The sequence below is a fragment of the Tubulanus polymorphus genome, chromosome 3 (assembly GCF_964204645.1).
Source record: "Tubulanus polymorphus chromosome 3, tnTubPoly1.2, whole genome shotgun sequence".
In the NCBI taxonomy this organism is placed as follows: Eukaryota; Metazoa; Nemertea; class Palaeonemertea; order Tubulaniformes; family Tubulanidae; genus Tubulanus; species Tubulanus polymorphus.
The window spans coordinates 16,721,314-16,746,600 of NC_134027.1; the positions used below are offsets into that span (position 1 = coordinate 16,721,314).

The 25,287-nt window shown below is 38.2% G+C and overlaps 2 protein-coding genes across 4 annotated transcripts in view; both read right to left on the reverse strand.

Moving 5' to 3' along the window:
* Window positions 1-25,287, reverse strand: part of LOC141901467 (heat shock 70 kDa protein 14-like) — a 155,791-nt gene that overhangs the window by 117,221 nt on the left and 13,283 nt on the right. For 2 of the 3 annotated variants that reach the window (XM_074788715.1, XM_074788713.1), the window contains exon 2: window positions 13,352-13,432. The exons of the other annotated variant lie outside the window; for it this stretch is intronic. In XM_074788715.1, coding sequence (XP_074644816.1) covers window positions 13,352-13,432 — 81 coding nt within the window. The remainder of the gene's footprint in view (window positions 1-13,351; window positions 13,433-25,287) is intronic. 3 annotated transcript variants of the gene reach the window in all.
* On the reverse strand, window positions 7,204-8,142 carry LOC141901085 (uncharacterized). The gene has a single exon (XM_074788164.1). The coding sequence runs from the start codon at window positions 8,140-8,142 to the stop codon at window positions 7,204-7,206; it is 939 nt and encodes a 312-aa protein (XP_074644265.1).

Here is a 25,287-nt window from a genome sequence, read left to right on the forward strand (position 1 = left end):
AGGTTTGCCATGTCTTCAATCGCATCGATTATACGTCGTTTAAGCCAAGAACCAATGAAACAAATGCTCACATAAAAAAACGTACCGCGATTTTACATGAATTATTGGCTCAATGCCAACCTCATATCGCTGACAAAGGTAAACCAAAAACTATGAATCTCATCATTTTACAGTATTTTTACTCCAGGAAAACTGAGCTCCACAAGGAATAGTGTTTCAGCGCGGATAACTCCCAGATCAGATTCATTATGGCCATTGGCCTGATACCGCAGGTTCACGTGAAAACCTGCTGATCTCTGGGGCTAAGCCAATCATAGAGGAGTCTTTGCTTTGCTTTGTAAAACAGATATTTTTGCGATCAGAATTTCGCGAAAAAGCTCTTATAAATTTTTATGAGGCCCTCTTTCAAAATTCAGCTTCATAGGGGTCGGAGAATGGATAATGTTCTAATGAATGATTTGGCCTATGGCTGGCCTAAAAATGTGAAATAACTTGAGACCCGTTTTTAGTAGTCTTCTTATAACTTATAATAAAGCCAAATCTTCTTACAACTCAATTGTGTCACCCTTATCCTGCTGGGATTGTGATTTAGTATCTGTGTAACCGCACTTGCCTAAAATAAAAACTATGCCACCGTGCGGGCATGAGTCCAGAACAGCAAATAAAAAAACCAGTAATTCGTAGATTATATATATATATATATGGAAGATAAGTAATTTATTAAGATAATAATTCAAAAACAAAATAACTAAGGTACTTAGAAAAAAATGAAAATAAACAGGGCCCTTTTTACGAAACTTAGATCAGAAAAAATAAAAATCAAATCAAATTAAATTAGCTTAAATGTAAGTCAATGATCAATTAAAGTTCTTTTTCTCCAAAAGTTCATAAATTTTAACTTAGCGTTGCTCCAAAAAGATCGCTCTGCCGCTCCTCGAAATTGTTCGCTGCGGTTCCTGTTGCTGTCAAAAATCTGTAGTAATTGTTGATCTGTGGTTCCAAAATATTTAAACGTTTGCTGAATGCGTCGTATCTGTCGAATTTATAATTTGCACGTCACGCAAATATCACTGTTGATGAAAGTCCACTGGTGGTACGCGGAGTTTGGTACGCGGAAAAAACAGTTTTACTTAACAATGTTTTTTTATCACCAAGCTGGCTAAACTTCTGTGGCCGTAAAACTTTAACTACCACTAATAACAAGTGTCCTTCCGAATCACTTTCGAATCACGAACACAACTCCGTAATGTTTAAAATTCAATCCCGTTAGAAGTTCTCCAACAGTAAAAAAAATTTGTGACGGTTATGACAACTGCCACAAAAGATTTCTTATATAAATTACGTATCAAGTTTTACTAGTTGTAAAAACTCAAAAATTGCAGGAGAACTCGAGTTGAGCTTCCTCCTATCTCGAAATCTCAAAAGCGTCTCCCCTCTTTCCAAACTATACACGCCCAACTTCCTGCAGGGGCTCCCTTAAAAATAATCTCTCAAAGATCCATTCAAGTCAAAAAATTAGATAGTTTATCCCCTAAAATGGTGAAAAGGAACTTACCCAAAATAATACTAATGTATTTAACTCCCGCCACATAATTGTGAAATCCTAATATTCCTCTTTATAGAAGAAAAATGAATACTTTATGAGATTAAAATAATTGAAATTCTTGTGAACCCCATAGCTTCCGGTAAAAATTGCATCAGCAAATACGTGTCAAAATTCACATCTCATAATAATTAACACCAAGGCTACATGAGCCAGCGACCTCATAAAACTTGAATATGTTTAAACTTGTGAACTAAATTCAGCAAGTGCCTGTTATGAAAAAAAAATTAGATATAACGTAAGGACTTTAAGGAAATATATATAAAACCGACTACAGGCTGTTCCAACTAAAATGATGGGACCCCCCATAGTAGTGGCTACATTGCACCCCCGCCTAGAGAATCTGCTCCCGCAGATTTCCAAAGACCAAGATACCGAATACAAAAAAAAAATCTAATTTAAACTATAAATCCAAGACTAACATGTATAATTAATGTAATTGAACCCAACACCACACAAAATTAGAACAAAGACTAAATGAACACAATTCGATCGATTTGATCAAATAACCCGGGCCATGCAATTATTATGAAATTCTATCTACCTCAATGAAATAATTACACCTTAAAATTAATGAATCCGATTAAATTGGTCATATCATCAAACTACAAAAGTTGCAATAAAAATGTAAATGCATCCTTCTAATCAATGCATAGCCTTCCAGAATTCTGTATTTCACTCTAATCAATCACCCCAATTATTTCGTGAGTAAGTCAAGCATGTCGTGTAATACTGAAACTCTATTGGCTATTGTCTTTCCACGATCAAAATATTCCAGTCGCGCAGGTCTCCTTCTCTCACGCCGTGATCTGACCAGTCGTTCTCGTATGACGATATCAGAGTCATCTGACTCCGAAACTGAGTGATCACTGACAGCATCACTAATAACGACTTTATTCGGGGGAGGCAAAACTAGACGATTCCCCTCGGAATCTGAACTGTCAGAGTCGGAACTGTCCTCAGAAAGGGGTCTTTCTACAGGCACAGCCTGATTGCTTTTACTTCTTGTCTTGCCTTTATCTACGAGATTTGGGGTTGGTAAAGGCAGGAATCCACATGGAAGAAGTAAGTTTCGATGAAAAATACGTTTGTCCCCTAATCCATCTTCCCTCTGTACTCTGTAGACTACCTCTCCTAATTTCTCCTTGACGATGTAGACATCAGGCTGCCACCTAGGAGCCAATTTGTGTTTACCTTTGATGCCAACATTCCGAATCAGTACTCGGTCCCCTAGTTCTAAGAAACTTTTCTTCACTTTCTGGTTGTAGCGAGCTTGATTATATCCGCTGTTCTTCATAGCACTTTCTTGAGCCAGCCTGTATGCAGTATCTAGCTTAGATCTTAGATCACTAGCGTATTTAGAATAACTTTTGTTCTGATCTGAAGGTGTGTCTCTGAGATTGAAGAGCCAATCCACTGCGAGGCGGGGTTGTCGCCCAAACATCAACTGAAATGGTGAATAACCGGTGGCATCATTTTTGGTACAGTTGTAGGCGTATGTGAGATACCTCACATGCTGTGACCAATGGCTACGCTTATCCTCGCTCAAAGTTCCCAACATACCAAGGAGCGTGCGATTGAACCTCTCACACTGACCATTACTAGGTGGATGGTATGGACTGTAGAGAGAGTTCCTAATTCCCGCAATCTTCTTTAGATCTCTACATATCTTGCTAGTAAAACTGGATCCTCTGTCGCTATGGAGTCTACGAGGGAACCCGAAATCTAGGAAGAAGTTTTTCCACAGCACCTCTGCCACTTGTTTTGTAGTCCGATTCCTAGTCACTATAGCTCTAGAGAATCTTGTATAGTGGTCAGTTATGACTAAGACGTTTTCTTTTCCAGTATCATCTGGTTCAATCGAGAGAAAATCGATACACACTAAGTCCATAGGACCGCTAGACTGCAAGCTGAGCATGGGTACTGCTTTCTTGTCTTTAGTTTTTCTCAACACGCATGGTTTACATTGCTTACAATGCTGGCTAATACTCTCGGCCATATTTGGCCAATAGAATCGTTGTTTAGCCAGGTCTAAAGTGCGATCATAGCCCAAGTGTCCCGCGAAATACAACCAAATACTCTGTTCGTACTGACCACGGTCTGGAGAGATTTACCAGTTACTGGCAGGCACTGAATGCCAGGGGCCGGTTTCACAAAGCATAATTAACTTCAATTATAATTAGGACCTAAATTATGATTAAATTTCCTTAATCATGATTAGTTAATTACGATTAAAATTCGGTTTCACGAAAGGGTTTAATTACAAAATTAACTAATTACATTATTAGGCAACTTAATTACAATTTAACTGTATCAAAATGGCGGAACTTTAGACAGCCATTTGCTGTCCAAGCATCAACAACAGGAACAACCTTCCTTGTTTAGAGGAAAAGAGAAATTCACTCCTTTGGGAGTTAATTATTGCTCTGAAAGGTCTCAGGAACCAGTGGAAAAACTTAGCAAGATGTCTCATAAGTTTTTAAATAGAAACTCACCTCCAGTCAGCAAAATAAAATCCTCGTAAATGGGGTTTATTTCCGAGCAGTGATTAGCACTTTTTAACACTTACTCCATAGATATGTACTCTACTGACAGAAATCTATCATATGTATGGACAAAATCAATTAATTCAATACTTCTAGGTATGTGGTGGTCGTGCTGACAAAAACATAGGACGTTCGAAAATAAATCAATAGAATTTAGAGTATTGACATTTTACAAAAGGCAAAAAATCCAAATTATTTGAGCCAAACAATCTGAAAAACTGAATAAGTGTAGGAATTGCCGTCATCAATTAGGCCTAATAAACACCAAATTCCATGAATAATATCTGCAGCTTTTTGTTTTTAATAATAAAATAATGATGATTAAATGGTTTAATTACACTCTAGAGGAGAATTAAATTTTGTAATTAACTTAATTATAATTAAAGTTAATTACGTTTTGTGAAACACCTAACTTGATTAAATCATGATAATTTAATCATGATTAGTGATTTAATCATAATTAAGGGTTAATTACGCTTTGTGAAACCGGCCCCAGGTGAATAATCATTGAGTAGGGGCACATTGACCACTATGGTGCCATCAGTTTCATTCTCTGGCAAAGGCCTTACTCTTTTCAGCATCGAGTTTATTCTGTCTGCAGGGTCAGTTTCACTGTCTGCAATAGCCTCACCCGGGTGCGGGCGTCTAGATAGCGTCTACATTCTGACTGCCGGGTCGGTACGTGATCGAGAAGTCATAGATAGAAAGATCTGCGAGCCATCGGTGTCCAGTGGCATCCAATTTAGCTGTGGTTTGGACGTAAGTCAAAGGGTTGTTATCGGTGGACACTTTGATGCCCTTAGCACCATACAAATAATCATGAAATTTATCCGACATCGCCCAATGAAGGGCTAAGAACTCTAGCTTATGAGCAGGATAATTTCGTTCACTAGTAGATGGGGATCTACTAGCATAGGCTACTGGACGTAGCAAACCATCTTCTTCCTGATACAAAGCTGCACCCAGCCCCTTGGTACTGGCATCAGTGTGGAGGTGGTATGGACGCCTAGGATCAGCTATCTTAAGCACTGGTGCGTCAATCCGTTTTTCCTTGAGGCTCCTGAACGCCCTATCACAATCGGCATCCCATTTCTCCCCAAAAGGTGCAGTTGCTACCTGGCGGTTGATTGAAACTTTTCCTTTAGAATTCTTACTGGATACCCCTTTAATAGGGCCTGCAATGGGACGGCAATGCTGGAATAGTTCTTGATGAAACGTCTATAGTATGATGCAAAACCTAACCATTTCTTCACATCTTTTTGACACGTGGGGGTCGGCCATGTCTTTACTCCTTCGATCTTTTTCGGGCAAGTGCGTATACCCTCAGAACCAATCACGTGGCCTAAGTATGACACCGACCGCCTAAATAACTGACACTTCTCCAAACTCAATTTAAGGCGAACTGTCATAAACGGTCGAACATTCCTTGCAAGTGTACTAAATGCTCATCAAATGTTTGTGAATATACTATTAAATCATCAAGGAATGCAAGCGCATGTCGTAGATTTGTATTGCCCAGGCACTTTTCTATCAGCCGCTGGAAAGTTGCTGAAGCGTTCGTGAGTCCTTGGGCCATACGGATGTATCGATATGAACCAAAAGGACACACGAAACTGGTCTTGTCCCGATCTTCTTCCTTAAGGCCGATTTGGTAAAACCCGCTCTTTAAGTCCATCGTTGAATACCACTGACAGCCAGAAAGACGGGTGAATGCTTCCTCTATCCGGGGCAACTGATACTGGTCTCTAATGGTCAGTTTGTTTAGTTTCCGAAAATCACCAGTAAGTCGCAACTCGCCATTCTTCTTTCTTATCAAAACGATTGCACTAGCGTAAGGATTACAGGATTCTTCAATTATTTTAGCGTCAATTAATTGTTGTAGGTGTTGGCGTAAGTCTTCTAAATCAGAATAGGGTACCGGACGACTACGGTCACGAAAAGGTCGGTCAGATTTTAATTCAATCTTGTGTTCTACTGCATCCGTCAATCCAAAATCAAGATCATCTTTAGAGAAGATGTCTTTATTTCTCATCAGAAGGGCCTTGCATCTCGCTTTCTGGTCTCCTGTGAGCGATGTATCAAATTCAAAACCTGAAAACAAAGGGTCGTTCTCAAATTTCTCACTTTCGTCATTTTGCGCGGTCACTGATTGAACTGGTGTCGAGCCCATGCTACGTCCTTCACGACCGATTGGTCGTATCCACTGGGGTAAAAATAGGTCCGCGATATGTGCCTTTGGTGATACAAAGACTGATTTCTCAGAATAGTTCTCCACTGGAACTTTCATTCTACACTTATTATGGCCGCAGGCCGTTACTAATTTACTGTGAACCTGCACCCCTCCAGGAAGACCACAGCTTTCGTCAGCTGTATCTATAAGGGCAGGGTAACTTGATTTGACTGGGAACGAGCTAGCCATACAGTCAATTTCAACTACTCTACCCGGCTTAACCTCAAAAGGTCGATTGTTAATAGTAACTAGCCTGCCCACCTTCCCATTACATGGGTCTACAAATTTATCAATGTCGGAAACCGACTGAACTATCCTACGTACGTTATGTATTTTACTTTCCATGCTAGAACCTTTTGAAAATCGTTCCGTGCCAATCTGATATAATGCAGTATTCTTCTCTTCGGAGAATACCCGTCTTATGATATTCGTACCAATCAGAATCGGAAGTTCCGCCGCTAATTGGGTGTCTGGGCACACTAAGAATGAAGCGTTAATCTCGTAACCTGATCCACTTAAACTGTGAATCTGAATCGTAGCTTCAATGTACCCCAAATAAGGAACCGAAGACCCACTAGCGCTTTCTAACTTCAACACTGATTCTAATGTTCTAATAGGATGGCTAGCACGCAAATGACGATTATAAAATGTGTCACTAATGATACTCACTTGCGATCCCGTGTCTATAAGACAACCTGTGTAAACTCCCTCTATAACACAAGATAAATCACAAACTTCCCCCAATAGCTGGGACGCAGTACCCCTACGATAATCTTGGGCTTTGTTGGAACAGGCCTGTAGTCGCCCTGGTGTACAGACCCTTGTTAGTTTCCCGAGCTCTTATTTCCTTGGCTCATAGAATTAGGGCGGTTAAAGCGAGTATGCGCTGAATTTCCCTGATTTGACGAGTTAACGCGGTTCAGGCAAGTGAGCACCAAAACTGGATCCGCCGCACGTTTGCAATCACGTGCCATATGGCCCTCTCCCCCACAATATAAACAGAAAAAGTATTGTCGTCTCATGTCCCTGCAGTCACGTGCAAAGTGGCCAGTCCGGCCACACTTGTAACAGGGGCCTCGAATCCTCTGGAGTTGCTGCTGGGAAGCTGGGTCCAGTGTGACAGACTTTATACTATCTACTAAAGCGTCAGTTTGTCGTTTGAACGTATCTGTCTGCGCCTTGAGGGCCGCGACTAAATGAGATGGGCATTCGTCATTTGTAGTACTAGTGACATTCCTAATCACCGCCTTCTTTTCGTCCCTTGTCTTAACCTTGAATCGTTGTTCTTTCTCACTCCTCTTTATTTCTTCCCTCTTAACCGCGGAGAGGAATTCACTATATCGCTGAAAGCGATCTGGATTTGATTCAACCTCCATAACGAGAATCATTTTCTCATCATGACTACCACGGCTAAATTGTTTGATAACGGCTGCAAGGGGATCCTCATTCGGGACAGCATTGAGAGACACAGCCCGGTGATACAAAGTTTGTAAACGCTGTAAGAAACGACTGCATTCTTCATCAGGGGCTTGAATTGCATCATAAAATTTCATTAAGACGCTATGACCATCTCCTGTTGGCTCGTAAACAGCCTGCAACACGTCTAAGATCTCCTGAAGCTCAGCATCGGTACCTACACTCCGAGCTGTGCCCAGAGCAGGTTGTCCTAAGCTCTGGAGGACAAGCCTCTTTTTATCTCTGTCGTCCCCAGCTTCCGCCTGGAGTTCAGCGCACACTCGATACGGTGACCCCAAACAAAACATCTAAAGCTCCCTAGATTCTGACCTAGAAATTTCTCGTCGATATACTAAGATATTAAAAACATGCTATACGATTAAACTAGCTAATTTGATCAATTAATATTTAAACCAAAAATCAGTACAACTGATGGCTGCACTCATCCAATCAAAAATGAACTAATGATAAACGGTTGTAATCGAAATATAGATAATACTACTGAAACGACACGCAACAGCTGATGCAATCAACGAATGCTGACGCGATAAATTCCCAACCCGTGCAGGAAGTTTTGCTAAATTGAAGATTGCCTAGTGACCCATAATTTAGGAGTGATATTCTGACTCAACAGTACGTACTTCAAAATAAACATCTAACCAGCTTGTTTACAGAGCTGTAATAAAACACAATATCAATGTACCGTTTCTACGAATTTCTGCCTTATTCGTACTTCTCATTCTCCCTGTACAGTATTCGCGCCACAAGAAGCCAGGGGTAACAACTTGCTTGACCCGACGAATACTTCTATCAGTTTACTATAATTTGTTGGAGCATTAAATAAATGCCCCACCTTGGGCGCCAAAATGTAACCGCACTTGCCTAAAATAAAAACTATGCCACTGTGCGTCCAGAACAGCAAATAAAAAAACCAGTAATTCGTAGATCATATATATATATATATGGAAGATAAGTAATTTATTAAGATAATAATTCAAAAACAAAATAACTAAGGTACTTAGAAAAAAAAATGAAAATAAACAGGGCCCTTTTTACGAAACTTAGATCAGAAAAAATAAAATCAAATAAAATTGGCTTAAATGTAAGTCAATGATCAATTTAAGTTCTTTTTCTCCAAAAGTTCATAAATTTTAACTTAGCGTTGCTCCAAAAAGATCACTCTGCCGCTCCTCGAAATTGTTCGCTGCGCTGCTCCCGAAATAGTTCGCTGTGGTTCCTGTTGCTGTCAAAAATCTGTAGTAATTGTTGATCTGTGGTTTCAAAATATTTAAAAGTTTGCTGAATGCGTAGTATCTGTCGAATTTATAATTTGCATGTCACGCAAATATCACTGTTGATGAAAGTCCACTGGTGGTACGCGGAGTTTGGTACGCGGAAAAAACTGTTTTACTTAACAATGTTTTTTTATCACCAAGCTGGCTAAACTTCTGTGGCCGTAAAACTTTAACTACCACTAATAACAAGTATCCTTCCGAATCACTTTCGAATCACGAACACAACTCCGTAATGATTAAAATTCAATCCTGTTAGAAGTTCTCCAACAGTAAAAAAGTTTGTGACGATTATGACAACTGCCACAAAAGATTTCTTATATAAATTACGTATCAAGTTTTACTAGTTGTAAAAACTCAAAAATTGCAGGAGAACTCGAGTTGAGCTTCCTCCTATCTCGAAATCTCAAAAGCGTCTCCCCTCTCTCCAAACTATACACGCCCAACTTCCTGCAGGGGCTCCCTTAAAAATAATCTCTCAAAGATCCATTCAAGTCAAAAAATTAGATAGTTTATCCCCTAAAATGGTGAAAAGGAACTTACCCAAAATAATACTAATGTATTTAACTCCCGCCACATAATTGTGAAATCCTAATATTCCTCTTTATAGAAGAAAAATGAATATTTTATGAGATTAAAATAATTGAAATTCTTGTGAACCCCATAGCTTCAGGTAAAAATTGCATCAGCAAATATGTGTCAAAATTCACATCTCATAATAATTAACACCAAGGCTACATGAGCTAGCGACCTCATAAAACTTTAATATGTTTAAACTAGTGAACTAAATTCAGCAAATGCCTGTTATGAAAACTAGACAACACGAACCAACAGATTTTACATTTAACTTTAAGATCAAACATTGAATGATAAAAAAAATTAGATATAACGCAAGGACTTTAAGGAAATATATATAAAACCGACTACAGGATGTTCCAACTAAAATGATGGGACCCCCCATAGTAGTGGCTACATCTGAGATGATATTTTCATCATCAATAAACCACTTATTGTTATCCCCATCATAAGTGTAAGCCGCTGGTTCTTGTATCGGCAGGCTAGCTGGGGAACTAGCATTTACACCAGCGGAACAGGATTCCATCCATCAGGAACAACGAGGCAGTTTAACCTTATATGTACAATATTCATTGCATTCGGGAATGAGCATGATAATCATAACTTAATATATACAGTCTTTATATACAGAATCACGAGTATGATGTGAAAACTCGGTGTCAGACAAGTCGTAGACATCTGGACTCACAAACTAACACCTAGTGACATGTTTGAGAGACATTAACTAATTATTGATGAGCACTGACCAGAGTTAATTACTATGAATACATATAGAGTAGTCTGTCATGTAGATTACGATTAAAGCACATATTAATACTATATTTAGTAGTATCATATTACTATTATTATTATTTTGATTATTATTAAGTATTTCAAGTAGTAAGAGATATACAATATTACGAACATCTCATTATATGAGATATATATGATTATAATATGTGTGACTTATATCAGGGTGACAGAAGACACAACTGGCTTACACAATTTTGAGTTAAGTCCAAGGATTTTTCAATAGGGTTTCTGCTGCTTTGCAGGAATTCTCTTGTAATTCTCATGATTATTACCTTTTCCACTTTCCAGACAAATTTTGTTCATAAAATTTAACTCCTCTCAGATTCGACTACTAACAGCTAAAAAACATAATTTTCAATTCTGACAGAAATATAACTTAGCGTCTGACCATTTCGAATTTGTGTATAGTAATTAATTATGAATTAATATAGCGTAAAAGAATTTTACCATGTCAGGAAGAGCAAACAAGAATGTACGTAGGCGTGAATCTAATATCTAGGCTACCTTGAGTTATTATCATATAATACCTTCACAAGAGGGCTTTGTCAGTAGACCCGATAGTGCAGAGGGTAACGTTCTGGTCTGACGAGCAGTGGTTCGCGTGTTAGATACCGTCCTCCGCTCGCCTTTTTAACATTTCTTTTTTTCTAATGGGTTTCTGTTTGATTTGTTTAGGCTTATGGACATTTATTCTTAATTTTCAATAATGTTTGGTCGTATCAAATATGGATTTTATTACAGCCAGGATTTTGATTGTAATGGTAGATATGGTAGATATCGTCACAACGTTCTATTCACCAAACAGCCCAGCCGTGCAATATCATACACTGTTTGAGTCAATTGAATGTGTCTGTATGTCTATCCCTTCTTCAGCTGCTGAGTTTCGTGAATGGTTTCGTAATCCATAAATGCATAATAACTTCGGCCAGAGGTTTATTGTTATCATCGGTCAATCTACAAATCTTAACACCTATTGACAATTTGTTTGTCGAGACATTCAAAACATTCAGACATCGAGATATTCTAAAGCACTTTAAAGACATTCTTATATCGAAAGGCGTATCAGCAACCACCCACTACAGCGCCTGTGAAGACTGCATCAGTGGAACAGGCGCTATATAAATGTTTATGTGATTGATTGATTGATTGATTGATTGATTGATTGATTGATTTGTGACCATAAGTGGATTTAAGCTTGATCGTACAATGTAAACCAGGTTCTGCAAATACTAGTGGAAAGAACACAAATTGCGTTTGATTCTAATAACCAAGTGACTGCTACATAAACTTTCACTAGGTTTGTTGTTCATCTTTTTTTTTCAATATGGATTTAGAAGTCCTTAAAATCTAAGTATCAACAGCCGCCCAGGACCAGAATAAATTTAATTTTTAATTATATTGATAATAATGCTTTATCAGCGATCAGGCCATCATTAAAACGGCGGAAAATTTTAAATCTCGTAATAACTTAGAAATAAGAATGCCGTAGGCGTGAAGTTATTGGCAGCTTTAGCTGCTAGCTACGAGCGCCGAAGGCGCACAGTAATGACCGGGGTCTGGGGGCCCTCCCCCAGAAAATTTTGATTTTTCATATCAATCAAAAAGGTCGGAAATCCGACTGAGGTTGGAAAATGATCATCCCTGGATCTTCAACTTACATATGCATGTATTGAAATATTTCAATAAAAGATTTTATGACTTTTATCGAATTAACAGTGATATGTTCTTATCTCTGTTATTTTTTGTTCAGCACGTCAACTTATCAAATTAAGATTGAGTTCTTGATAGAACAAATCAAGGTCTTTAGTGATGTGATACGATCAAAATGCTTCACGAATGCATGTTGAAATCACTAAACATTTATTCAGTACAAGCGGTTTAGTTCAGTTTCAAAGCTGGATCACATCAAAAACATGGTATAACTTATAAGTACATATACACATAAGTTCCACATGCCAACGGGTACGATTAGTTCATGCAACTCCCAATGGAACTATGAAAGCACCAAAATAGGTAATACCGTATTTTCCGGCCAATAAGCCGATTTTCTAGCCTCAGATTTTTACCCAAAATATCATGATCGGCTTATTGGGCGGATACGATCTGACATAAAAAATCACTTCCCGATCTATGTCACTCTAATGCTCTCAATGATCGTCAAAATCAAGAAAAGTGGTCGATATTTATTTGAGGTCATTATTTACTACCAATTATAATCTATTTTGAACTATTTTATTTTTACTTTGATTGTTCCATCACCGCACAGCGGCAATGGGATACATTTATATAACGCGCGAGTTCATCGTACTACCACGTGTCAGTTCATACATTAGTATATATGCAAATCAGCAGTGAGCCGCGTACTGCGTGTATGGCTGTGTGTATAGTAATCAGCTGAGTGAGTCTATATATAGCACAGTCACTCGGCGATGATAGTATACACAGCACTCTCACACATCGGCGGGCACTACTGTCAGCATCTTAAATCGTCAATTAAGACGAACTAATTGACAAATCAGTGAATTAAAATCTCTGATGAAGGGCCTCGGCTAATTGGGCGAAGCTTTATGAAATCCATGTATTTTAGGCTAAAAAACTGCCCTCGGCTTATTGGCCGAGTCGGCTTATTGGCCGGAAAATATGGTAGTACTTTTTACGTGGTAGTGTGGATCCGCATATCCCAGATGTGTCGCGCTCCTTCAAAATAGTTGTACTTTATAAACTGATAAGAATTATTCAGTGAAATCTTTGTGTGCTTCCAAGTGCAACATTTAAACCAGCAAGGCAGAAAACCATGGTCGTTGCTTTGCAGCTATATTTATTATTATTATTATATAACAACATTTAAGCAACAAACCTCATCATGATCAGTGAACGCTACAACAGCAGGTGTCACCCTTTCGCCAGCATCATTAGCCACAACATCAACTTTACCATCCTGAAATTGTCAAGAGGTATAGAAACTTCTATCAATATTCTAACACTTTCAATATTAAATGCTCCCTGCTGACCATATAATGAAACCAATGACCCTGAAACTCACCACAATCATAGAATATGTCAGGAGTTAGAATTTTGCTATTTATTGTGGTAAGAAAATATGCCTATGTACCAATATAATACAGGAATACAAAGTTATTCTACTATTCACTGCCCGCTGGAGACCATATACTAGAAACCAATGGCCTTGAAACTCACCACAATCTTAGAATATGTCCTTGTAAAAGGATAGAGTATTTCACAATAATGGGTACCTACGAAGTCAAAATTTTTGATGAAGGAATTCTTTTTTCAGGGTCAGCAATCATAAATTGTTTCATGAATATGTTATATTGTCTTCTAAAACAAACTAGGGGTCTGTGGATTTTTCAAATCGTCTCAGATTGCTTTTCAGGAGTTTCACATTGAAATTTCTTTTACCTTACTTATTACTACTTTTTAGGACTAATTCATACTATTTAGTACTATTCGATGTTTCTCAGTTCGAAGTTAATTGATAAAAACGACCTATTCATCAGTGGTATTGATTAATTTCATAAAGTAAAAGTAATAATCTTGCCAATAATCATTTCTTGAATGTTTCCTGGTCACCTAATAACTAATGTCTAAGCACCAGTGAATCAGTTTATATCATTTATTCAATGAGATTCTCCCTGTTTTGTACAGGACTTATACTAACTTTTAATAGGCATAGTTACATTTCAGTTAGTTTTTGCACTTTTGTACTTTAAAGATGTATTCTATCATCAGGCTGCAAAAAGACCCTCAGGCAGCAAACAGATTGTTACCCTTCATGCCTGAAGAACATGTTATCATTCAAAAATAGTTGTACAGGACAGTGATGAACAAAGCTCACAAAGGGTACTTATTTACTGGAGATTTTCATTTTAAAGGTTGAAAACTGGATGTTTGGAAGAGGTGAAAGTAATATATAGCTTACATGACACTTAATAAGCTGAAACAAGTGAATTTTTAGACAATAGAAATTGTGTACTGTACACAACACTGTCCTGTACGACACAATGGGTAACATCATTTAATTAGTCCCAGATCCAATTCGTATTACAGAATTGCTCTAAAACTCACGGTATCTGCACAAACTTAATTGCCTAACCAAACTTAACAGAAATTTACATGCCTTGTAGGCCTAGTTCTTTTAGCTGAAAATGTGTCCTAATAAGTGTCCTGTACAACACATGGAGAATCGCTTAGACTGAACCACACAATAAATCATCCAAAATTACTTCAACCTTTGGGAGGCAAGATCTCCATCATCTTCCTTTTGAAGATTTCTGGTGTTGTAGAAATTCCCATTGGGAGTCGCTTTATAGCTTCCAAAAGGTGTATTAAAGACAGTGAGCAAACTTGACTCCTCATGCAGTTCTATCTGGATATAACCAGCGTTTGCATCTAGGGTTGTGGAATATTCACAGTCGCTCATCTTACCAGTACTGATAATGTTATCTATGGTATTGATAGGAAAATATTCCAGCAAAAGGGCTCTATTAAGATCTCTGGGATCTATTTTTAGCCTAACATCCAGTTACAATTTAGGCACGACTAATAATGAACCGCACCAAGGTGTTGGTACACCTGGAGGAATTTGTTCCAAAATATCCTCACGCACTAATTGATCTAGTTTTCTTTTAGCTGGCTCATACAGAGGCCCAGGGATTGGTTTGCAGGGATGTACTACTGGCTGCACATCAGGGTTGCATTTAAGCTGAACTTTGCCCGGCATTTTACCTATACCATTGAATACATCACCATACTCATAGAGTGCCATCCTTATGAGCTGTATATAGATTTATTTCATAACGCCAGCTCTGTCTCAGTATCTGCTTTACCTGTACCCGATCGACCCAATTTTTCTCATGTTGATGGGCCCTTGCGGGATACAAATACATACAAAAGATGAAGACAATTGATCAAAGCGTGTTCAAAATTTCCATCGAAAACTTGAACTAGGGGTCCAGGGACACCATGCCCACTTGGGAAGTGGTTTCAGATGCTTAACAATCTAACAATTTCAATGTTCAACGCCCCATCCAATGACCTTGAAACTCACCACAATCATAGAACATGTCAGCAGTTACAATTTTGTAATTGATTGTGGCAACAACATATGCCTAGTTACCAATATGATATTGAAATACTAAGTTATTCTACTATTCAACGCCCCCTAGTGACCATATAGAATAACTAATGGCCTTGAAACTCACCACAATCATAGACCATGTCATGAGCTACAACCTTCCGAATGATTGTGGTAAGAAAATATGCATACGTATGAATATAATATAGAAATACTAAGTTATTGCATTGTTCAACGCCCCCTGGGGGGCCATAAGCAAAAACCAATGACCCTGAAACTCGCCCTGATCATAGACCATGTCATGAGCTACAACTTTCCGATTGATTGTGGTAACAAAATACGCTTAAGTATCAATATAATGTGGAAAAACTTTTTTCCACCTACAAATGAGTACTGATGACAACAAGATGGCCGCCAATTACCTGATCAAATATAACTGTCTCGTGTATAAGAGATCCCTTTCCAAAGAATACCCATCACAAATTGCAATGAAAAATGGCAAACCATTATGAAGCAACAGGACTCGGAATTCAGGCCAAAATTGACATTTTTGGGCACAAAAAAGGTCACAGCCATCTTGAGTCCAATCAACCCAATTTTCTAATGCTGATGGGCCCCTAGGGGATACAAATATACACGAATGATCAAGGTAATTGATAAAAGCATCTTCAAAATTTTCCTCAAAAACTTCAACAAGAAACGAAATTCTTATTATGGAATTTCCTAAATTTACATGTATGTATGAGTGTATGTTTAATCAGCACCAAAATTTAACATTGGTAGTCTTAATTAGAGATTATAAGCAACCGGCCGATGAAAAATAGTGAAAACTATTGGATTGACTTCAAATGATGGAAGACTGACTTTTTACAGACAATAGATCGAAAATAAGGCCAGGACGCAGGAAAATATCATGAAAAGATGTCTTTTTTCAAATTATGAATGGAAACGCATCGCATACCTATCTTCGGCAGGAAGTTTTTAGCAGAATTTCAGAGAATCCGTGCTCCAAGTAATCGATAAAGGCTAAGATTTCCCCCTTGATTGAATCCAGGAGTTTGCATGAAATTCTGCCTATTGATATGATCTCCATCACACACAACTGCATGATGATTCATCATGAATATACATGGTGTGACGATTTCTATACGCGAAGTGTGCGAAGTTTAATAGACAACTTATTTTCGTAAATTGAACAATTTCCTAGATTCACTTCCCTCTTTCCCAATTTAACAGCCCATCTATAAAATTCACTGCTTTCCACAGCCGGCCGTGACGACCCCTGGCAGTTGAATCATTTGCAGTTTCCAAGAAAACTTTAACTACGTAGACCAGGCACGAGGCGCACTTATCATATACATGCACAGATCAATACACCACATATAGCAGCGAGTGTATGTGTCAGGCACGTGTGTAAAGCATGATTGTACGTAAAAGGGATTGTTTTCTTCTGAAACGAAATGTAGTTCCAACAACAAATATATAACGAAATTGATAAATAAGCAACGGATTCCGATGAAATTCAATAGGGTTAGAGCTTTTATTACAGCATTGAATGTTTTAAAAGTTCCAAAGAGAAACTAAGCCTCGTTTGGAAGTTATTTTGTACCATGGGAAGAAAGTTTCATATGCGATAACAAAATGGACTTCGCTTTAGCAAAAGTCCATAAATATGTGTAAAAAGTGCCGATGGCTGCTTGTCGGCCATCTTGAATCTGACAGGGCCAGTTTTTGGGCTGAAGATGTGTCTAGGGTAGATACATGTATACACCAAATATCAAGACATTACCTTGAAGCGTCTTCAAAAATTCCCAAAATAACTGGATTCTGTGTACGGACAGACGGACGGACGCAAATTTATTTTTCACAAGGTGACCCGCGCATGCACAGTAATTAAACCCGCAGCTATTGGATGATCCCAATCTAGATTGTCGATAGAAAATGGCGGCTTTTTAAATAGTCGTTCTATGGAGAGTCCAGAGCGTAAGGTTATGTTTACAGAGTCCAAAGGGCCAGAGAGGTTAGGATAAGAGCAGGCTTAGGTTTAGGGTGAGGGTTTTAAGTAACAAAATCTGCTTAAGAAAAGTATCAATATAATGTGGAAAAACTTTTTTCCACCTACGAATGAGTTCTGATTAAACTAAGATGGCCGCCAATTGTGTCATGATTGCCTGATCAAACATACCTGTCTTGCGTATAAGAGATCCCTTTCCAAAGAATACCCATCAAATTGCAATGAAAATGGCAAACCATTAGGAAGCTACAGGTCTCAGAATTCAGGGCAAAATTGACATTTATGGATACAAAAAAGGTCACGGGACAGCCATCTTGAGTCCGATCAACCCAATTTTTCGCATGCTGATGGGCCCTTGGGGGATACAAATACATACGAACGATCAAGGTAATTGATAAAAGCGTCCCGAAAACATATCTTTAGCTACAAGAGATCCACGGATCTTTATATCTTGGGTGCAATAATTCAAATGACAAAATTGTGGACCATTTGGACGTTGAACTTATCAGATATGGGACCATTGGGACGGTGTTGTCATATCGCGGAATGAGGGAATTGCGGAATTTTTCAAAAACGGAATTTCTTCCCTATCACTATAAATAGTAACTGGATTTTCCCGCCGGGATACCCGGTATCGAATCGCAATTTAATCCGACATTATTTGATGATACCGTTCACTGGCTGCCAGTTAGCGGCTGCAGATGATATAGGAACAGTGTAAATAAGTAGTTGCATACACATCACTGTAGGCAACATGGCAGTAAAGTTATTTGCTATGGTCGGTTCACACATACAACTTCCTGATTTCTGTACTATTGACCCAAGTAGAAAATAAACATAGTTGTGTCAAAATGCACGCTCATACACACAGCTTTAATCACAAAATCCCAGGGTAGTGAAGAAACTTTTGAAGCATCTGCAATAAGTAGAGAAGACAGCGGAACAATATTAAGTTCAAAACATGCCATTTTGGCCAGAAAGTAGTTCATAAGTCGGCGAATTGGAGAAGTTCCGAGAACAAGACAGTTCCTTTCATATTATCATACACATACCATAAAAATTTCATTAATTTATCCAAAACAGGTTATGAGTTATCGTGTAAACGGAAAGTTGGAAAAGTGTCACAAGTAGACGGTGTCGGCCATCTTGAATTGGTGAAGTCCTAAAACAATAAGGTTTCACATCATACTATCATATATATCTAATATAAATTCTCACACGATTTTTGAGTTATCATATGTATGTATCAAAAATAGGTCATAATTCGGCCATCTTGAATCGTAGATTCCCCAAGCCATACCATACATGCACATACCATAAAAATTTCATGAAATCATGTCAAACGGTTTTTGATTTTTCGTGTACACGGACAGTTCCTGTGTCAAAAGTAAGTCATAAGTCGGCCATGTGGAAAGAGGTCGACAGTAAATTGGAAATGAAAAGCAGTATGAATCGTCGACGCATAAAACAGGCAATGGACGCTTAACCTGGCCACAATTGCAAAAATACAAAGACAAGTGAAACCTATAGTGAATGCCGATTACGCAGCCTATAAAAGCTTTTATTGTGCACTCTCAGTGATAGTACGGCGCGGATCAATGTATAGCGCGCTTCAGAGCGCGTCTTGTCTATTTCAAATGCTCATAACTTCGTTATTATTCATTCGATTAATTCATTGATTCATTTAAACAAGAAGATTCAATGCCATTTCAATATGTAATTAGTTTTTAGATGAAACCTCTTTTACGCTACAAACATCTAACTCAGAAACTTCTGTCACATAGAAAAAAATGAGCGGGATTTTCCTATTCGAGGTCGCGTGTTGATTTACATTTTTAATGCTCTTCCCTCCACTATTATGCACTATTATGAAAGATCCTGGAAAATTCATCCTCCCTCTGCAGGGACTCGAACCTGATGGCATCGCTACACTCAGCCACGGCACGAACCCCTGCATCAGTCGACCGGGTGCGCAGGAACATGCGCAGCTTTCCGAACGAAAACTGGTGGCACCAATCAGATTGCTCGTTGTATAATCGTTGAGGCAAATTTCAAGGAAGAACTATAAATGGGAAAACCCGGGCTAAAATAAAACGGGATTTCTGATTGGCTAAAAATCACATCATCTGAACTGCGCATGTATCTGCGCACACGGTCGATTATGTCAGGGTTTCGTGCCGTGGCAATCTCGATGCCATCAGGTTCGAATCCCTGCCGGGGAGGATGGGAAAATTATGTAGGTTGGACTGATTAATTCCGTACTTTAGCCTCGAAATGGGCTATTTTTGCACTGACAGAATCATAACTTAATAAACAAGAGGCCCACGGGCCTTGTACCTTCATGACGCAGTAGAAGAAGAATGGTTCAGTATTCAAAGTTTTACAGAATGATCTACATTGTAACGATGTAACAAGTTTTAAAATAGTTAAGAGGTATAGGCTATGTGGCCATAATGTTCATTTACTGTTAATATATCCTTACATGAAAAGACAAGCCCATTTTAGCTGCCCCAAAGATCACACTACATGAAAAAATGCATCAAGAATTGGTGTAGGCATCGTGCTGAAAAGAAATCCAAGATGGATGGCAACCCTGGTGGCCATACTTGAACTCAATTTTCAATAAGGGGTAGACATCTACCAAAATTCTTACACCTAGTATCTTGAAAATGCATCAAGAATTGCAGGCCATTTTGTGCTAGAAATTCAAGATGGCTGACCTGGCGGCCATATTTGAAGGCCGATGACCTCCATATACAAAAGGCATGGACAGCTTGACCCTGAACCTCACACCAAATTTTGTGGAAATCCATCAAGAATTGCGGGCTGCATCGTGCAAACAAGAAATTCAAGATGGCCACCCCAATGGCAGCCATATTTGATCACCAATGACATTTTTTTACAATAGGGGTGGACATCTCGCCAGACCCAATCTTCATGCTAATTCGGGTAACTGTACAGCTATCAAAAATCCACGGATTAGTGATCTGATGTGATTTGATTAGATAAAAATACAATGGGTGTTAAGTCAACCCCCAGGAAAATGTCATTCCAAACGATACAGATCGCTATCGATATAAATCACCTTCGGATGAACGTTCTACTCGAATCTGCTATTGGTACAAAAATATATCCACGATTCGATCAACGGTAACCATTCGATCGGCTGACTTAACTCGCCGACTCAAATCCAAATATTCTTCATCCAGCTAATAGGTTCTATTACCAGGTCGGTAAAAGAATAACTTATGCGTAATGATTTTGAAAATTTATACTGTCCATTTTGGTCCACAAGTCGTGGAGCTTAGACAAAAATTATAGAAAGGGATTCCAGAAGGTCTTTAGCTAAGATCCTTCTCCCTCAAAATCTCTAAAGCAAGTCCTGTCGCACCCAAGTTCTGTTGCACCCATGCACTCCTACAGGGATCCCTAGCAGGATGTCACATGACTAACCACAAAATAAAAAGTTAAACCTAACTTGAGATGTCTCAGCAGTGAAAAATGGCTCAAAGTTATGGTATAAATTATAATCAGAATTTTAGAAAGATTCCCATGAAATAACTCAAAAGACTTAACTCGAAAAATTAAATGAAACGATCAAATTATTCCAATTCACTGCTGATCACTCAAGTTTACCCCCATACAGCCCACGTAAAGTTTTGAATTTTCTAGGAAAGTGTCAAATGAAAATGATGGATCACTGAGTCCTGCAAGCATTTCCTTTTAGGTGAAAGGATAGTTCACCGGAACTTTAATGCAAACTGCGGTTGCAGACCTACTCTAAGACACTCTGACTGTGTGACCCCTTAAATAATAGTAACATAGTAACACACATACAATGACATCATACCGGAAATGTTTTCTGAAACTCATGTTGCTGTTTCGTTTCGAATTGATTTCATAAATTTCAAAGCCGATTTGCAAACCGTAATCGATAATTTTAATGCAAAGCGGAGCGACCGGGATTTGAAAAGGAAGTTTGTGCTGTTTTATTCCTCTGAAAACTTTCGCAAACTTTGAGGACAAGTCTAAACACTCAATCGAAAAATGTGCTGCATGTGCGGAAGATTCTTCATTGCTTCAGCTTTTCCCTGGTTTCAGAAGATTTGTATTTGAGTTAACAAAGTCACTCAACATTTCAACCCGTGGACGTAAAGCTCTGAAAGCAAGCATTACCGAAAAGACTAAAGCTACGTATGACTTGTATAAGCCAAACTGTTTTGTCGAAGTGTGTCGAAGAAATATGAAGAGGAGATTAGTGATTATTTTGTACGCATTCCGCAATTAAACTAAAATCTAAAAAAGTGACGGTATTAGCTAAAAAGGAAAAAACGATGTGAGATATTTTCGAAATGTAAAAGAGCTTCAGAGCAGAAAATGCGAGAGAATGATACTGTAACTCATTTAGCATCAAATGAAAGCTTCCTCGCTTACGACAGAAAGAGAAAAGCTACATTTTTTAAACTCCTGCTGAAGCTGCTGAAGCTAATGCACGGTATGAAAAACGAAGAAAGCTCGAGGTTTATGAAGGTATTCCTTCTAAAAAACACATACCAACTATAGTGAACTTAAAATTTAATCGTGAAAGTATGCCGAGACAAGCCATTCAGTTAGCAAAGACAGAAAAAAATCAACTGTTCAGCTTTATCTCGTCAGTATCTGATAACATCAAAGAAAACCAATTCACCTATTTCCAGTTCGAATAAGGGTGAGATTGTAAAAGAATTTCTGCTATCTGAAGGCCTACCAAAAGAAGCATTTCTACAATGCACCTATTCTCAGCGTAGAACTGATTGTTGGTGACAAAATTGCGGAACGGGATTTTACGAAAACGACAGTTTCTCAAGAAGGCAAGCTTGTGGAAGAGACTTTAACTTTGACCGGTCGGCGAATTCCGCTTGTTAATCTTCGGAAAGATTCATTAGCTTATTTTTTGGAACTAGGACTTATCCGAGATCATTCATATGCTTATGTTGACTCTCTTTCGCGTGATGAAATTATTCCTAAACTGTTACTTTTGAAGTGTGAAGTGGATATTGCGCAGAGCCGTGATGCTCTTAAACAACTCCTCGTTGATTTGGTCAGGATTGGCCACCTGATAATATGGCATGATGAAAGTACGAATGCGAGCGTTAACATATATTACATACTGTTTCTTCCATTTATGACCCTGTATTTTTTCTAACTGATGAGGAATATTTACTTAAAACCGGAAAATCTATTGATGTGCAAGCTGTTGTAGAAAAGCCAATGTTATATATATTTGGTTGTTGTCGTGCCAATGAGAAAGATCAGCTTGCTTTTACCACTGCTTGACAGGAATGTTTAAAAGAAATCTTCCCGATGGGACTACAGTTCGTGATATCATACACTTTTTCCATGGAGATTCACGGGCTCAACAGTTTGAATTTGGACATCAAAAAGGTGGACATTTTCCGTGTGTTAACCCTTTCAGTGCTGGCTAATTAATACCCTATAGTGCTGAAGATAATTTGAGAATTCTGAAAAATTCCACCCCAGTGTGTTGAATAACGGGAATAGCACTATAGTGTGTCTACACCCTGGCGCTGTATATCGTTAGTTACTAATATTTCACTATGTTTGACTGGTGCTGCCATCTTTCAAGAGAGATAATTAGTAATTAATAATTAAATCAATACACCGCACTGTGGTGCACTAGCAAAATCCATCACTGATTTGTACACCGCACTGCAGTGTAGACACACTGAAAGGGTTAATTGTAAATTGAATGCGAAATTATTTAGCTTTTTACCTGCTGCATTGAATGCTAAATATATATCGGCCGATGAACGGATACGCACTGTAATTATATCTACACTTAGTTCACTTCAAGCGAACAGAATAACAAATCCATTTTCGAATGTTTCTAAGGAAAATTTAAAACTTGAGCTAGACCGCCGTTATATTCAATATGATGAAAACTCAACCAAGAGCAATCTAACCGATTTATTACGTGATGAACTTTCAGTTATTCAGCGTGTGCCATCTGTATTATTTTTTAATCATCGCGAAACACTATGTTCTATGAATTTGGATACGTACGGTCTTGGTTGTGAACCTCTTCATACGTGTAAAGAACATTCTAAGAATGTTTTACTCGAGCTTCAACTTCACTTGCCTAAGAAATTATATTGTGCTGCGTACAATGCATTATTTTCGAGCAAAAATGTCATTGTGGATGTGACTGTAGAGAAGCCGTTATTTCTCTTTATCGCGTTATGAATCGTTTATATTCACAGGATCTTGTTAGCACAGATATGGAACAATTACTTAAAACGCTTGTTTTAATTAACCGTTGTATATATATATCCGAAAACAATCATTCGCCAAGACTTATTCTACAGTTCTATAATCTAATTAATGAAAATGCTTTATCAATGTAGAAAGTTATGGGAATACCTCAGAAACACACAGTCCGCAAATTAAATGGTATATATTTCCATAATGTGACAGTCGAAGCACTGCGTCAACTGTGAATCATATCACTTATTTTGCGCAACACGGAACAACAGGAAGCAATGTTTCATCAAATTGGAAATACAACGAACAGTAAAAATTATCAAAGTGATCATTTAGCCATGGTTGTTTTTATTAGACTTGGAGCGAAAGATATTCTCCGCAAAAGAGGCTTGCAAAGCCTACAACATACTTTTGGAAATATATCGAAAGTAGCCAGAGATATTGAATCGTTGAACTCTAGATTTTCTTGTCACGAAATCAATGCACCATATAAAACGACTTTCTGATTTTCTTAACTGTGGTGAAGGTGTCTGGTGGAGTTGGAATGGCGACGATATTATTTTCTTTGATGGTGACGATCACGATGATTTTAAACCGGAAGGACCGTCATTGATGTCATTCCGTAGGTGCCAGACCATCAAGAATCTGATATAATCAACAAATACTGGCATAATTGTGTTGAGAAGAGTCTAGGTGTGTGAAGAGCCCAAATATCATATACATGTACATGTAGATATACTTAGATTTATCTTATCAAAACTAAAAATTAATTTGTTGAATAATCCTTTCTTTCTTTTATACTTGCAGAGGGCGTATTTGATATCCCAGCTTTGTGGATCCGGAGAGATTCATTTTCATGATTCAGGCTTAGAAAATGACGTAGGTTTGCTGCATTTCAAGAAATAAAGTTGTTCAAGCTTTTTTGAATTGAACCTATATTTACGTGAAATGCTATTTGTTTCAGGCGGAGATCGGTTATGACGAAAATGAACAAACTCAAAATGTTCAATTAGAAGCACAAACCCCGAATTTAAGTTATCTTTCTTGAAAGATTATTCAAAAAACTTTCAAACTGTAGCGATAAAAGCTCTATTGAAACTTTGGTTTTTCAGGATCATGAAACATTACCGGCAAGTACAATAGAACAAAGTGCACAACCCGACACCGAAAAAGAACAAGAGGAGGAAATAAATATATCAAATCAGGTATGTCATCTAAAATTGAGTTTGATTAATAGAAAGTGCCTCCCCCTGATGATCAAAATAGCTAATAGCTGACTGGTTGGGTCATTGCACCCTCTTCTGATCAAAATCCGAATCATTATTTTTTTGTGGGAAATTCAAAAAATTTAGTAGACAGTTGGTTAGCAGTAGTAAGTTGGAACCAGGAGACCCAGTTTGACAAATAAAACGGATACCTTCCC